The sequence below is a fragment of the Schistocerca americana genome, chromosome 3 (genome assembly GCF_021461395.2).
Source record: "Schistocerca americana isolate TAMUIC-IGC-003095 chromosome 3, iqSchAmer2.1, whole genome shotgun sequence".
NCBI classification, from domain to species: domain Eukaryota; kingdom Metazoa; phylum Arthropoda; class Insecta; order Orthoptera; family Acrididae; genus Schistocerca; species Schistocerca americana.
The window spans coordinates 908,284,591-908,302,253 of record NC_060121.1 but is presented as its reverse complement, the minus strand read 5'-3'; the positions used below and the strand labels follow the sequence as shown (position 1 = coordinate 908,302,253).

General features: G+C 45.0%; 1 protein-coding gene across 1 annotated transcript; it reads left to right on the top strand.

Annotated features, from left to right (window-relative positions):
- The first annotated feature begins 2,235 nt into the window (after nt 1-2,235).
- On the top strand, nt 2,236-11,195 carry LOC124606930 (cuticle protein 64-like). Its single transcript, XM_047139045.1, has 2 exons — nt 2,236-2,360; nt 10,728-11,195. The coding sequence occupies exons 1-2, from the start codon at nt 2,346-2,348 to the stop codon at nt 11,085-11,087; spliced, it is 375 nt and encodes a 124-aa protein (XP_046995001.1). The 5' UTR covers nt 2,236-2,345; the 3' UTR covers nt 11,088-11,195.
- The last annotated feature ends 6,468 nt before the right edge of the window (nt 11,196-17,663 follow it).

Genomic DNA, 17,663 nt, shown 5'->3' with positions numbered 1-17,663 from the left:
GTTGCATTGGGGTGTGAGAGAGTAGGATGATGATGTATATATCTGATACTGAGCCAAGATCTCTATTCGTATCTTCTCCCCTGGAGGCGATCTGCTTCACTGCCAGTTCGCTTAAGCTACCTCCCCTTGTGCCAGATTCCTTAGGCTTTGGAGACAGCATCCCTGGAATTACACTTCAGCAGATAAGCACGAACATCATGGGTCGCAGTCTGTGATGGTCCAGAAGCAGCGCATTTCGCTGGAAGTTCTCGTGAGCGTGACGTCTCATTACGCAGTAGGAGGGACGATGGACGTCCAGGAAGCTTTCGATCATTTGTGAGGCAAATCCTTTTCTCCAGGCTCAGTCAATTGAGTGTTCCGAGACATTTTTATTTGATCCTGCTACATTATTGCAAAAACTGAAGATACAATGGGCCACCCAGGCAGCAGTAACAGAAACTTCACAAAGGGATGCCCACAAGGGTCCCATATTTTGGGATATCGTGACGGAGCCCCTTGCCGGCCGGAGTGGCCGAGCGGTTCTATACGCTACAGTCTGGAAGCGAGCGACTGCTACGGTCGCAGGTTCGAATCCTGCCTCGGGCATGGATGTGTGTGATATCCTTAGGTTAGTTAGGTTTAAGTAGTTCTAAGTTATAGGGGACTGATGATCTCAGAAGTTAAGTCCCATAGTGCTCAGAGCCATTTGAACCATTTGAACGGAGCCCCTTCTTGAACTACTCGATACAAGTCATGTCCTTGGAGTTGTCACATACTTAAATGATCTACTGGTTACTGTTTCTATCGATCCCAGAGCACAGATGGAAAAGAAAAGTAATGAAAGTTTAACCCTGGGGCATACTGGTGCTTGCACAACAAGCTGCAAGTGGCTGTAAATAAAACCATTGACCTACTCCTGAATGGTAAATAGTCTAGGACACGTAATCCAGCCATCAGACTAAAGGTAAGACTTGATGATCAATCGGTAAAACGGGTGCCAGGAAAGCGAGAGACCACCGGATCGAATCCCAGTCGGACCACGGAAATTTTCACCCTAACTTTAATCTAGCCTTCACCTCTCGATGATGTGGGGACTCGTTTCTGGCGCTCAATACGTGGTTCAGGTTCCACGTCTAACTGTAGGTGCCGGCCGGAGTGGCCAAGCGGTTAAAGGCGCTACAGTCTGGAACCGCGCGACCGCTACGGTCGCAGGTTCGAATCCTGCCTCGGGCATGGATGTGTGTGATGTCCTTAGGTTAGTTAGGTTTAAGTAGTTCTAAGTTCTAGGGGACTGATGACCTTAGAAGTTAAGTCCCATAGTGTTCAGAGCCACATGAACCATTTTTTTAACTGTAGGTGTCCTTTCCCCGGTTTGGGTGACTTTGTGTTCTGCGTTAAAGCAGGTCTTGTCGTGGGGGAAGCCTCCTCAGAGAGGTCCACCGCATGAGCGTCTAGGGAAGTGATTCCAGTGGTGGTTTCCCGTTGCCTTCCACTGATGATGATGAAGAAATAATAGTGGGGACAACACAACACCCAGTCCCTGAGCGGAGAAAATCTACGACCCAGTCGGGAATCGAACCCGGGCCCCTTAGCGTGACAGACCGCCGCACTGACCACACAGCTATCGGGGCGGACCTGGTTGGGTGACAGAGTTACAATACCAACACACAAACTGGGGAAGTTGCGTGCAGTTGCACCTGGCCGTTGAGCTGCATGACATTTTCTCTCACTCAGCACCACGTTAGTCAAATGACAGCAGGTGCACAAGACAATCGGTCTCCATCTAGACGATGATGTGAACACTTCATGAAACCTTTGTCCGAATGAGCAGCTAAAACTTTGGCAATTTTCCACTTTCGCCACAGTTCAGTACAGAATAGCACCCGACATATTGAGACAGTTTCTTTCAAACTACGAAACTCCGTCTGTTAACAACATCCTGTCGAGGCCCCCCGGTTTACAGTGCACGCAAACCACTGATGAGGCTTGGAAAGCGGCCCACCGTCTTCGCTGCTGGGAACTCTATAAGACTGGCTGCTAGCCCCAAGGTTGTACAGGGTCCCCGCGGAAGAAACAAGCGCGGCGCGGGACAATACGGAGCCAGTGCCTGTGGAATTCGCTGTTACTTGACCGCGTGGCTTTTAATGCTCGCAGTAAAAAGCGGCGGTCGGCTGGACCGGGAACCGCCCCTGCAGCGTGCGTGAGCGCGTGCGTCCGAGGCGCGTGGCGTAGGCTCGCGAAGCGACGCCCAGCCCCGCCGGAAGGCCGCCGCAGACTTTCACGGCGTCGCTCGCTAGTATATAAAGCTCGCGCCGCCGACGCTGGGGCACAGTTCATAGCAGCTGATCACCAACACCACAACTGCCATGAAGGTCCTGCTGGTGAGTTGGGGCAGCTCGCCCATCAGCCGCTGCTGCGCAACAGACGATGATGCGTCTTCTATTGGCCCCTGTACTCTGACATAAATTTGTTCACTTCTGACGTTTAGGATCCAATCCTTCGAAGCTTTCGCGAAACGTACTGTATGTCGGCAGCCGCAACAGCACCATAATCTCCACGGTTATAGAAAATCGCCTTGATGTCTCTGTCTGCCACAAAAATCACTTAAAAAGTCCAAAGTTCTCGGTAGAGGTTTCTATAGTCCGCAGCCGTGGTCTTGCGGTAGCGTTTTCGCTTCCCGCGCACGGGTCTCGGGTTCGATTCCCGGCGGCGTCAGGGATTTCTCTGCCTCGAGATGACTGGGTATTGTGTGTCTTTCATCACCATTTCACAATCATTGACTCGCAAGTCGCCGAAGTGGCGTCAGCTAAAAAGGGCTTGCAATTTCGGCGGTCGAACCCCCCCGCATGGGGTCTCCCGGCCAACAATGCCGTACGATCAATTCATTTCATTTCTATAGAGCCTCTAAACATATAAAAACATCTTCAATAAAATTCTTCAGGGTTAACGTAAGGCCCTGATGAAGGCTAGCTGCAACGCTGGCCGAAACGTTGGCACAATTTAAAATTATGACGATGCGGTCTGATACCCTGAAGAATTTTATTGAAGAAGACAACGGCCGCGGAAGCCTACGCTTACATATAAAAACATGTTATTAATATTAACTAGGACCATATTTAAGATAATTGTGGTGTCCCCGCCAGACACCACACTTGCTAGGTGGTAGTTTTAAATCGGCCGCGGTCCATTAGTACATGTCGGACCCGCGTGTCGCCACTGTGTGATCGCAGACCGAGCGCCACCACAAGGCAGGTCTCGAGATACGGAATAGCACTCGCCCCAGTTGTACGGACGACGTAGCTAGCGACTACACTGTCGAAGTCTCGCTCATTTGCAGAGCAGATAGTTAGAATAGCCTTCAGCTAAGTCAATGGCTACAACCTAGCAAGGCGCCATTAGTAACATTGCATGTATCTAAAGAGTCTCACTTGTATCGCCACAATCTCCAGATGTACCAAAAGGATGGATTAAAGTTAAGTATTCCAGAAGCTACGTACTTTTCTTTATAGCATTCATTACGTATCCTGTTTCAGACCTCACGCCATCCTGCTTTAACTTAGCGCGTGCCTTTCGGCTTCCTCTCATTGTGTCTAGGCTGTCTTGTCTAGACACAACAATAATGTTTTGAAACGGATAAAATTTTCCCGTGCAGGAACTTACCATGACCTATCTTGAAATCTACTGAACTTAATGAAATACATGTAAACGTAGGCTTGCGCGGCCGTTGTCACAGTCCATAAAATTCTTCTGTGTTTGAGGCCGCATTGTCATCTGTAAAATTCCGACATTTCGGCGACTGTTGCAAGGCGCCTTCCTCAGGGTGTATTGCTAGCGATACACCATCAAGGTGTCTTGAAACAGTCGCCGAAACGTCGGAATTTTACAGATGGCAATGCGGCCTCAAACCCAGAAGAATTTTATTAATGAAATAGGTTTTTAATGTTGATTACTAAAATACCTCGCTCGGCAACGTACCTCATTCGAAGCGTCCCCATTAGCGTTCAGGGCATCATACAGACGAAGGGTGAACACACCCCATTTTCATGTCCAATAGGTGTCTGGATACTTCTGATCAGGTACTGTACATTATTTAAAATGGTTTACCTGTAGGTCAAGAAAACGACAAAAGTAAGGCGAAACGACAGTCTGTAATGTCCCATTTGTTCTCCGTAGTAAACCGCGGGTCTGTTGCAAAACTTAGTTATTACTTGGTTGCATGACACAAGGATAAGGATTTTTGTAAAAGCAACACGGATACGGGATGTCACGAGTGGATATTCTCGGTTAAACGCGCGTTTCTACTCACAGTAATGACACTGTTCGAGTTATTATTCTACAACTTGCTCTGTTCTCTTGGGTAATGCACAAAACAAATGTCACTGAGTTCACTTGAGACTGGAACACCGCAGGGTACCGATACACTGACAGCGCCAACCGCAGACGCGTTTCTTGCCTATTGTCAAGCGATGTGGTGAATAAGAGTGCACCGCAGAGGAAAGTAATCGACTGCCACGACCATGACTGTTTAAATAACGGAACTAATTCATGGTACAGCGATCAGCAGCGAAAAATAGGATAATAGGTTCTTAGTTTGATCCCCAACAAAGCACTAGCGAAATTCCATGGTACTTACACCTTGTTCAATCAACGGCGTATTGTACGTAGGTTGGAACTTAAATTGTGCCAACACTGCTGTGGAGACAGTATGCAATGGAATCTACTATTGTCACTGATAGCACACGTTGTTGAGATATCTTCCTTACCTCCGAGCAAATGGACTCGCTCGTCCCACGTCACTGGCGTGCGCACAATCGAGGGAAACACAATCACTTGTGAGCGAGCGGTCCAACGTAACGGTGTCACTATGTTTTCCAAACAGGAACAACGGAGTTGGATCAAGATTGAATGTGCCAGAGGTCGTACAGCACGACAGTGTCATCGAGGTCTGCAAGAGGCGTGCAGGGAATCGGCATAGCCGTACAGAACAGTGGCACGTTGGGTAAAAGCCTTCAACGAAGGTCGGCAAACTGTGGCAGACATGCATCTGGCAGGTCGTCCTAGCGTCTCTGAAGAAGTGCGTGCTGTTGCCGCTTTAGTGGACGCCATACGATTCGTGAGCTCGTCCACGAAACCGGATTAGCGCATACGACTGTGCTTCGCATCCTGAAGAAACGCCTGGGCATGCGAAAAATTGCATCATGATGGGTTCCGCATGACTTGACGGAAATGCAGAAATGGATGCGTTACGACGCTGCCCAGAGGCACTTGGAGCGCTATGAGCGCGAAGGAGAGGCTCTCTTACGCCGTATTATAGCACTGGATAAGACATGGGCCACATCATACTAGCCAAAACTGAAACGCCAATCTAACTAATGGCGTCATTATGGGTTGCCGTGAAAGTGGAAAGCGCGTCAGAGCCCCAGTATGGTGAAAGTTATGGTGATTCTCGTGTACGACTGCGATGGTGTTATCCTAACGCATTACGTTCCTCCACGGCAGACCGTCGATGCACAGTATTACTTTTCGTTTTTGGAGCATCAACTGCGACCAGCTTTGCGAAAGAAGTGGCAACACTTCGCGCAACCCACTCGTCATTTTGCACTACAATGCGAGGCCCATACAGCGCAAGCTGTGGCTGTTCTCTTCGGTCGATGGGACTGGAAAGCACTGTACCATCCACCATACTCCCCGGACTTAGTGCTTGTGACTTTGATTTGATTCCGTAGATGAAGGAGCCACTTCTTGGCATTCCCTTCAGAACTGTTCCAGAGATTCGACAGACAGTAGACCGCTCCATTCGCACCATCAACAGAACAGGTTCTGCTAATGGTATAATACGCCTTACACATCGCTGGCAACAGGTTACACACAACGCTGGTGACTACTTTGAAGGACAGTAACAGCTAAAAACATGAAACTCTTGTATCGGTTGTGAATAAATAGTTCCACTTTTTAAGTTCCAACCCTCGAATTAAGAAGAAAAAAAAAAAAAACGAGCTACGGCGCAACACTTCACAATGGCAGAGAGTGATTTCGAACATCTTCATGTGATTTCTGTTCACTGCCCATCAGACTGAATTAAAACGAAATCAGATGAAACTACCGTATTCTTTTCTTATACGCACGAGTCATTTCATACATATATAGTAGTGCATCTACGTTATTGGGATGTCATAGTTCATATTCCCCTCGGTAAAAATCGCAAGAATTTTTAGAACTGTTAAACGGTAGGCATGAAGTGCTAAATTCCTTGCTGGGGTCGGTCCGGTATCGACAAGACGGGTAATACTTCGTTTATCAATACTTGCCTCTTGAAGTAATAACGATTATTGACAAAAAAAGAACTACATTAGGAGAAGAGTAGTTAATTGTGGGGCACTCATCTTGAATAATTGTCTGATCTTTATTAGAGCCAATCAAATAAACTGCGCTCTTGAAATAAAGAAGTCGTACAAAATTCTCATGACTACCTAAGATCACTCCAGCCATATAAATTACACAGAAATGACTCGTGATGTAGAATAACTTCAGATACCCTATCTCCTGTGTAAACTACCATACGAAACAGTGTAACAACAATATCTTGATAAATGATAGCCAATGTTGTCCAGATCCAACCCGAACAAAGACTGACTTCTCAACGTACTGAATTTCAGCATCAGAGTTTCGATAACCTTCGTGCCATCATCGGATGTTTCCAACTCGACAGCAAGCTGTGGACTGTTTAAAAAGACTTTTATTTTTCGGTTAACTGAAAACAGAATTAATACAGGAAATTTAGGAAATTTATAACGAGATTTATCCTTTGTTCCATCTCCGTGACCGTTACCATGTTTGTTTTACATTTATTATCAAATACTATTTCAAGTATGTTCCAACGTCTCGTTAGTAACTCCAACCAATGTTTCCACGGTCATCAGGGACCCTCACTCCACTCGGCTCCGCTAGCGTAACACTTGCTGCATCACATGACGCCTGCACATGACTACCTGTGGGAATGACCGCGTTCTGCTGCCCACCTTCAGACCTTCTGGCGTCCCACTCTTCTGAGGAATTGATAACTTACATACAAATTTAATGTCATTTGCAGTATGACGATGTAAAGCCACAAAATGTGCGACGATTTGTGGTCAGAACAGTCACACCTACGTCAGTACTCCACAAGAAACCTCATAGTGTGTGGCTGAAGGCACTTTGTGTTACTCCCCGCCCCCCACCTTTTCCAGTCACAAATGATGCTGCGCTGGAGGAAAGATATTTGGCAAGACTCCAAGAGAGTTCGAATCGCTTTATTCTTGACTTCATGGTACTTTCGCTAAATATACGTAGAGAAGTGCAACATTTTGCGTGACTCCTCTGAGAACACACGCTTGTTCGTCTGTCACTGAAGAAAATCTCCTCGACTTTGTGCTGATTTCTAAATGAACCTGTGACGAAATGCTCCACTTCTTTGGATCTTCTCCACTGCAGTCATCAGTCCTGTATAGTGAGGTTCCCAGACTGACGAGCAGTACACAGGCATCGATCGAACGAGTGTTTTGTAGGTCACATCCTTCGAGAGTGGCCTACAGGTCTTGTGGATTCTTCGAATGAACTACAGTCTGGCATCTGCTTCTTCTACGATTAGTTTTATGAGATTGTGCCACTGCAAATCACTCAGTACCAGTACTTCCTACTATTTAATGTGTGTGACTGCTTCCAAAGACTGTTCGGCAACCATGTAATCGTAAAATAACGGGTCTTTCCGCGTATTTATGCACAGTATGTTAGATTTATTTACGGCGAAGATCGACTGGCGGAGTCTGCACCTTGTATCGATCCTCCGCAGGTCTTTCTGCATTTCGCTATGGTTTTCTAGCCTTGTGAGGAGACACAGGTCAAAACTAGAAGACAAATTGCGATAATTATGTGACCCTGAACTGATACCTGTACAAATAAGGGTCAGTCTGCCTGTTAAATAGAAGTAGGAAATACAGGCAATGCTACAAGTGGTTCCCAAGTAATCTCACACATCCTTTTGCCATTCTTCGAAGTGAGTCATGCACTCCTTCAAAATACAGCTGGCTCCATTTATACTGGGTCACAGGAATTGATCATACATTCCTGTAACGTGTTGAACACTGTCGAAGGATTGGGCATGCACAATACCTTTAAACGCTTCCATAGCCAGAAACCCAACGGATTCAGGTCCAGCGAATAGGCGGGACATGCTGTTGGATTTCCTCGACCAGTTCATGTCCCAGTCAACGTTGCAGTGAGGAAAGAACTGTAGAAAAAGGAGTGGTGCAAACAAGTCACAATCGTTGTGTTACTACAAGGGTACCGTGTTCCAAAAACACTGGTAATTTATCGGGAAGGAATTAGTGATACACGACACCTGCTACTCTGTTTGGTAAAGAGTGTGGCCACATGAGTCTGGCACCGACAGTTCCTGCTCATACATTCTTACTGAAGTAATCTTGGTCTTTTCCTTGTGCCTTTGCCACACATAGGCGTAGTTTCAGCATTGTTATTATCGCGTGTGTCATGGTTCCTTAAGGGGTGAGCGGATGCCTTTCCTGTCGCTGCCCCGTTACCCCCTGGGATGGAATATGTATAACCATCTGGCTGCGTGTAATGTTATTCGTGTGAAAGTAAGCGGAAGTTTTGTAAATATCTGCAAATCACATAACTGAGGTGGGGATTGGTTACAATCCCAGTATTGACCGACTCGGATGTGTGGAAAACCACCTAAAAATCGACAACCAGGCTTGGCGGCACACAGACCTTCGTCGTTGGTAGGTTCGCTCCTGGTTTGGCACACCTCCCTGTCGCGGAAGTGGCCATTTTAACACACTCGTCTGACAGGGACTGTTTTGAAAAACCTTGATACCTCGAAGATCTGCATGTGTATAGCGAAAACTTATTAAGTTATCTCTTATGAAAAGTGCCGCACCTGTAAATAAAACGCAGGCTGTGATCATCAACGCTCCATATCCCAACAGAAATTGGTTACCAGACAAATCGTCACAAGAACTTTTCTTCTAGTTTTGGCCGATAGTATCTCCTGCAGAAATATGTGACACTATTCTTTAACAGTCTATACGCAGCAGCCTTTGAGAACAGACTCATGGAGCTTTTACGTGTAGGTTATTTATGTGTTGTTGTTGTTGTCATGGTCTTCAGTCCAGAGACTGGTTTGATGCAGCTCTCCATGCTACCCTATCCTGTGCAGGGATCTTCATCTCTGAGTAACTACTGCAGCCTACATCCTTCTCAATCTGCTTAGTGTTTTGATCCCTTGGTCTCCCTCTACGATTTTTACTCTCTACACTGCCCTCCAATACTAAATTGGTGATCCCTTGATGCCTCAGAACATGTCCTACCAACCGATCCCTTCTTCTAGTCAAGTTGCGCCAGAAACTCATGTTCTCCCGAATTATGTTCAATACCTCCTCATTAGTTATGTGATCTACCCATCTAATCTTCAGCATTCTTCTGCAGCACCACATTTCGAAAGCTTCTATTCTCTTCTTGTCTAAACTATTTGTCGTCCATGTTTCACTTCCATACACGGCTACACTCCATACAAATACTTTCAGAAACGACTTCCTGACACTTAAACCTATACTCGGTGTTAACAAATTTCTCTTCTTCAGAAACGCTTTCTTTGCCATTTCCAGTCTACATTTTATATCCTCTCTACTTCGACCATCATCAGTTATTTTGCTCTCCAAATAGCAAAACTCGTCTACTACTTTAAGAGTCTCAATTCCTAATCTAATTCCGTCAGCACCGTCTGATTTAATGCTACTACATTCCATTCTCCTCGCTTTGTTTTTTGTTGATGTTCATCTTGTATCCTCCTTTAGAGACTGTCCATTCCGTTCAACTGCTCTTCCAGATCGTTGTTTATATACAGTATGAATAACACTGGTCCATTGAAACGTCCCCTTAAAAAAATTTGTGAATTACTGTGCTGGTAAACCTCTTACGTTATTGGATTTTCAAACAGCTGAGCAGAACTGCACGTACTCAGACATTTCCCTCTTTACTTGTTCTGATGAACACTAAACTGACACACAATATTTTTAACAAAACGCAATCTGACTTTCAATAATCCCTACAAAAGAATGGCCCTGACTAACAATAACATACACCTTTCATGAATCACTTACCTCACAAAAATCTTCGTTACTCTAACTACTGCAATACAGCGAGCGGCAATACTGCCAGCTAAATAAAGGATTCTAACTACTGAAGGCTCTAACTACTGATAGGTATAGTTATCAAATGGAAGATTTTGATAGAGAACAAACAATGTATTCACCTTAATAACGTTCAAAAGTCATAATATATATATCAGTTCATAACATCGAGTCTTACAAACTTACTGTCTCTGATGGACACACGTACAGATCATCCGCTCTCAAAACTGCGCCATCTCTCTGCCCACATCCACCACTGCTGGCGGCTCACCTCCATCTGCGCAACGCTACGCACTGTTCAGATCCAACTGTCCAACACTACAATAGCGAATATTACAACAATGCCTACCAGCCACAGACTGCACACAGCACAGCCAGTGATTTTCATACAGAGCGCTACGCGGCGTTACCAATAAAGAAACCTAATCAGCCTACTTTTTTTTTACGGCTTTACCCTCACATTTGGCCACTGCAGTAGTAACTTGTGACCAGTCAGCGACGCAGCAGCACCTCAGCCTCCAGTGGTGCCTCCGCCCCTCACAGCTGTGTGTGGTTTCGCAGGTTCTGAGCGCCGTGCTGGCCGCCGCCGCGGCCAAGCCGGGCTACCTGGGCGCCGCCCACGGGCTGGTGGCGGCGGCGCCCGCGCTGGCCTACGGCGGCGTGCACGCGGGCTACGCGGCCTACGGTCCCGCGCCCGTGGCCGTGGGGCCCGGCGGCTACCTGCTGGACACGCCCGCCGTGGCGGCCGCCCGCGGCGCCCACCTGGCCGCCGTGGCGCAGACGCGCGCCCGCGACGCCGCCGTCGCCCACCTCGCCTACGCCGCCGCCCCCGCGCTCGGCCTGGGCTACGGCCACGGGCTCGCCTACGGCGCCTACGGCCACGGCCTCGGCTACGGCTACGGTCACGGCTACCACGGCTAACTCCCGGCGCCCCTCAGCTCCGTCCCAGCCCACCACCGTCGAAACAACATGTTGATGAATATTTTTGTACAAAATAATTTATAAATATAGTTGAGCAATGAAACCAGACTACTTTCATTACTTAAACCTTACACTTCATCCAGCCCTGAAAACCTCCAACAACTTAGAAAACTTTATCACAATGTTCAAATAAAGTTTTCAACAAATTGTACACCAATTTTTTTCCAAAAATTTTAAATATGGATCCCTGGAACTGCATTCTGTCTCAGTAAAACCTTTCCTGACGTTCTAGAAATATCGCATGTGCAACAGGAATTTCTATGAGACATATTTGTGTGACACAGATTAACATACACTACTGGCCATTGAAATTGATACACCAAGAAGAAACGGGCATTCATTGGACAATTATATTATACTAGAACTGACATGTGATTACACTTTCACGCAATCTGGGTGCATAAATCCTGAGAAATCAGTACCCAGAACAACCACCTCTGGCCGTAATAACGGCCTTGATACGCCTGGGCATTGAGTCAAACAGAGCTCGGATGGCGTGTACAGGTACAGCTGCCCATGCAGCTTCAACACCATATCACAGTTCATCAAGAGTAATGACTACGGCATTTTGACCAGACAGTAGCTCGGCCACCATTGACCAAACGTTTTCAATTGGAGAGAGATCTGGAGAATGTGCTGGCCAGGGCAGCAGTCGAACATTTTCTGTATCCAGAAAGGCCGGTACAGGACATGCAAAACGCTGTCGTGCATTATCCTGCTGAAATGTAGGGTTTCGCAGGGATCGAATGAAGGGTAGAGCCACTGGTCGTAACACATTTGAAATGTAACGTCCACTGTTCAAAGTGACGCCAATGCGAACAAGAGGTGACCGAGACGTGTAATCAGTGGCACCCCATACCATCACGCCGGGTGATACACCAGTATGGCGATGACGAGTACACACTTCCAATGTGCGTTCACCATGATGTCGCCAAACACCGACGCGACCATCTTGTTACTGTAAACAGAACCTGGATTCATCAGAAAAAATGACGTTTTGCCTTTCGTGCACCCAGGTTCATCGTTCAGTACACCATCGCAGGCGCTACTGTCTGTGATGTAGCGTCAAGGGTAACCGCAGCACGCTCTCCGAGCTGACAGTCCATGCTGCTGCAAACATCGTCGAAACTTGCCTGCACGCGTTCAACCGTTTTTTCGCTCACTGCAGGCCGACCCGTCGATTTCCCCTTACAGAGGCATCCAGAAGCTTTAAACTGCGCATACCATCGCCGAATGGAGTTAGCAGTTGGTGGATCTTTGTTGAACTTCGTCCTGAAGTGTCGTTGCACTGTTATGACTGACTGATGTGAGTGCATTTCAAGCACGACATACGGTTTCTCGGCTCCTGTCGCCATTTTGTCTCACTGCGCTCTCGAGCGCTCTGGCGGCAGAATCCCGAAGTGCGGCTTCAGCCGAACAAAACTTCATGAGTTTTTCTACGTATCTGTAGTGTGTCGTGACCATATGTCAATGAATGGAGCTACAGTGAATTTATGAAATCGCTTCAATCATTTGTAATAGCCCTGTACTTAATATCCGTTTTTAAGAAAACTATTCTGTGAAAAAAATTTGATTCTTCCGCAACCTATAGCCTGATATCTTTAAACGATAAAGGTCTGAATTTATTTTCGTTATTCGTCATAGTTACTGTGCTGCATAAAGTTGATTGTATGGCTGCACGAACCTTTTTTACAATTTGCAGAGGTAAAATCACATTGTGTAGACTTTCCATATAGTTCGTTTAAGGCCAAACATAATTGCGTATGAAATGTAACCAATACATCTAAATTGTATTTAAACCTGAAACCGGAATGATATATCTTTTCATTCTTGAGATATTGGTTGCTATATCCGCGGACGCGTCGCTCGCGGCGCGTTCGAACCTTTCCTGCGCGTCGGGAATCAAGTGGTCGTAAAAATCTCAGAAAAGGTTCAAGATATCGAAACGACTAATTCTGGAAATGACAGCACGCAGAAAGGACTATTTTATCATATGATTAACATTTGATACGTTTTTGTAAACGCTTGAGCAGAGCGAAAACAGGTCTCCCTATAACTTACACCATGAGATTTTGCCCAAATTTTCATAGCCAAAGTAAAATGTAATGACGAGAAATAAATGGGACCTTTTAATTAGGCAAAGTTGTGCAAAAGTACTGATCATAAAGTTAGCTACTGGGATTGACTTTCCTACCTTTTGCAAGCAGAGATGATGCAGGAAGGCAATTTATCAAGCAACGTAACGATAGTTTGACATGAACAACAAAGAAAGAATATTGACATTTTTTGGAACAACTGGCTCTCAATAACACTTACTATCAGTATATTAAAGCAGAAAGCTATTGCTTATTGTATGTAAGTAATTACTAATGGTGGGGCAATATTAACTTGGCCAAGAAGTTTTTTATCAGCTTATTTATTGGAAAATGCTGTCATTGAAATGGTTTTCACTTAAGCTAATTACATTCTCTACCCTGATTACTATTTGTATTCTCAAAGAGCATTAACTTCCTCATACTATTTAGCTCAAATGGAACATGTGGTACCTGGATCAGGTATAGTTCGCATACTGTAGCCAGTTGCTTATTATAGCATACAAATGTTAGAAAACTGACAAGTGCACTTCATTGATGCTGTAGCAGTAACATGAAACTCTAATCTAGCCCAACTCTTAGTTTGGAGACCTAGAAACTAAGATACACAAATGTTAGAGAACTGACAAACGCACTTCATTGAAACTGTAGTAGTAACATGAAATTCGAATCTGGCCCAACTCTTAGTACAGGGACTTAGAAACTAAACTATCGTGGCTGAACATTTTAGTCACAACACAATATGAGAAACACTGTTGCCTATATACACATGAAATTATAAAAGCTGTTACTTCTAGAGCTCCACAATAACTAATCTTTATGTCGGCCCTTAACTACTATGAATCATCACGGTTTCGCAGGTAGCTGTCATACAGTACTGAGATTACAATACCAATAATCTTTAAGCTGACCGCTTTAAATCTGTTTTTGGAAATTGTACTTTGGTGAAACTTAAACTTTCTCTTTATGAAAAATGCGTGAAGTACTTCCAAACTTGTGCTCACTAAATAGTTATGAAATTTACTATTCCACAAAGATTTTTAACTGTATTGAAAGTTTACTGGAACGACTTTTCAGCTCAATAAAACAGGTTACTCGGAAATATCGTAGCACTAGGGGTAGGACCCTTTCTACGTAAAGGACTAAAATACGGATACTGCACATAAATTAAAAAAAAAAACACAAACTAATGATTGAAAAAGAAACTGCATAACTGGTTCTTGCAATTACACAGTACTCGACTGATGGTTTGAGATGAAGGTGATGGCACTGTGGATCTCCTGTGGCTATTTTTAAAAAACGGCGGTAAAATTATCCATTGCTCTTGCTGTGTAAAAAAGTTTGAAAATTTTCTTCTTAGAGCCAGATTTCCGTAGTACAGAGCTAGCCAAAGTATGTCATAAATAATAATCCAAATTACTTTCACATCCGAGGCTATGTTACACAATCTTGCTGGTCTTCTTGCCTCGTTCTGTTGACACGATGCTAACACTTTGCCTGCTAGTCAGCGATTAACTCGTACCACATAAGAGCCTTGCTGTTCAACCGACAGATCCATCTTTTCTATTCCATCCAAGTTTTTTTTCATTGTGGAGGGACTTACCTTCAAGTTTTACATGATTACAAACCTTCTATCCATGAACCACTGCTGCAAGTAAAGTTGTAACTGTTGTAGTTGGCAGATGTGCCAACACCGTGTTACTAGAGGAGGCCGAAATGCACTCGTTTTAGCCCACGCAGGCTGGCGTGAGGAGGGAAGAACTATACTGACGTGACGTCTTGAACATGACAAGGAATGAGAATTCAGTTTCATCCTTAACTTTAATCCATTAATGATGAATGTCGCTCTTGACGGTACATGAGTCACAATATTATCTGTTCAGAATAGTAACTGAATATGGCGCCTTGCTATATTGTAGCAAATGACGTAGCTGAAGGCTATTTTAAACTGTCGGGTCGGCAAATGAGAGCGTATGTAGACAGTCAACCATCGCTAGCAAAGTCGGCTGTACAACTGGGGCGAGTGCTAGGAAGTCTCTCTAGACCTGCCATGTGGCGGCGCTGGGTCTGCAATCACTGATAGTGGCGACACGCGGGTCCGACGTATACTAACGGACCGCGGCCGATTTAAAGGCTACCACCTAGCAAGTGTGGTGTCTGGCGGTGACACCACAGTAACATTTCCATTCTTTTACCGAACATTGTTTTTAAAATTACATTCAAATACAATAACATTGACATAACTTGACACAAATAACGAATAAACCATTTAATAGTTGCTGTATCAAAGAGCTTTGTGATACACAAGTCACATTAACTAAACACAGTAAAAGAAGTTAGATAAGACATGTGTAGGTAATATTGATAATAACCATCAGAGACAAACAGGACGCTCGGCGCTCTACTTTGAGTCAAATCGCGGACGAGTTAAATATGGGGGCGACAGAAACCCATTTTTACCACGACTGTAAAGAGATAAGTGCACAATGCTCACGGTTCAACAGCCAGAGAGCGATTCTTGTTCACGTGTATTCCCATGACTTTTGGCCACTTAGTATAGACAGGGTGTAACGCCAATAACTGCAGATATTTTTATATCTGGTACCGTTATTATGTTGGTTGTTTTTTCTCTTAGTCGATCAGCCTTCCCACAAGCACTTCGCGTACTTCACGATCTGATGTTTTCTGCGTGGCCATACCTGAGCCGCAAAATGAACGACGCCTCGCAGTGTAGACTACCCTTTTTGCGTCGACGCATTCACACTTCAACACCTGACCTGGTGCCCAAGGGAAAATAAGCATTAACGGCTTGCTCTTGCCACATGGACTTGGATGTACTGACGAATCTAAAACTATATGACTTGTAATAGCTATAATTATTATCTCCTAATGAAGCAAATACTGATGTAATGTTCTTCAGTACACTGTCCTCATTGACCAAAAAATGTTCAAATGTGTGTGAAATCTTATGGGACTTAACTGTTAAGATCTTTAGTCCCTAAGCTTACACACTACTTAACCTAAGTTATCTTAAGGAGAAACACACACACCCATGCCTGAGGGAGGACTCGAACCTCCACCGGGACCAGCCACACAGACCACGACTGCTGTGCCTTAGACCGCTTTTTTTTTCATTTTGTTCGATATAGTTCGTTGCGTTTGGTCTGGGCGGACGACGCAAGACACCAGTTCAAGTTGATCGCTGATTCCTTGACTCAGTTTTTTTTAAAATCTAGAGAAGACGCAGCCCTCTGACCGAACACGCTGAGCTACCGTGCCGGTACCGCTCGGCTAATCCCGCGCGGCCCTCACTGACCAATAGAAATATCTGCACTTATACCTATTATACTTTTATGTGTGTGTTTGTGTGTGTGTGTGTGTGTGTGTGTGTGTGTGTGTGTAAAATGGCTTGAAGGTACAGAATACAGGCATGCTCAGCTTAATTTATTCAGAAGAGACACTATTACTGAGTCAAAATGTAGTTGAAATATGTTTAGATGAATGTGAATGAGACAAAACCAAATCATACTGGGTTTCCTCACATTAGTAACATAGGTCCTGTCCTCTGGACAGACAGTTCTACTAGGGCTAAGACCTATGCACAAAGAGAAAAAGAAAACATTTTAGTACATTGATGGGACAGGGTTACAATTTATACAAAACAAAAATACTTAAAAATTTAGTACATCACTTAAGCTGCTGCTGAATATTAGTGTAGACGCCAAATTTTCGCTGGCGCAAGTTGCAAACATATGCCGCTGGAGGGCTCCAAATTGTGGTGTGTAACAGTGTGGTGTGTAACGTATCTACGTCGGTGCATGAGAAGCAGTGTACTGTAATCGAGTTACAAACCGCACAAAACTGTGCCTCCAATGTAAATCCATCGAAGAATGAACGCTGTGTGTGGTGAAGATTTTATCGACATCAGTAATGTGACAGGTGATGAATGCTGGGTTCACCATTTTGACCCCTAATACCAGAGAGCATTAATAGCGTTCCACCACAATGGGTCACCGACGCCAGAAAAGTTAAAGACCATGCCATCAGCAGGCTAAGTCATGTTCGTAGTGTTCTGACGAGTTCAAGGTTTGGTGCATTTGGAATTGGTGCCTTAGGGCACTACTATAAACTCTGTAACATACTGCGAGGCCCTCAGAATACTAAAAGCACGAATTCGAAAATTTCGTTGACACATGGAGCACCCTCTCCTTCAGAAAGACAATGCCAAACCTTGCAGGAGCGCTGCGACACCTTCCTTGGGTTCACTGTCATCGATCATCCTCCATACAGTCCCGACTTAGGCCATTCCATTTTCATCCGTTTATGGACAAAACTTAAGGAAGACCTTCGAGGACTTCACTTTGATAATGATAAATGAATGTCGTGTGGCTATGGCCTCCCGTCGGGTAGACCGTTCGCTGGG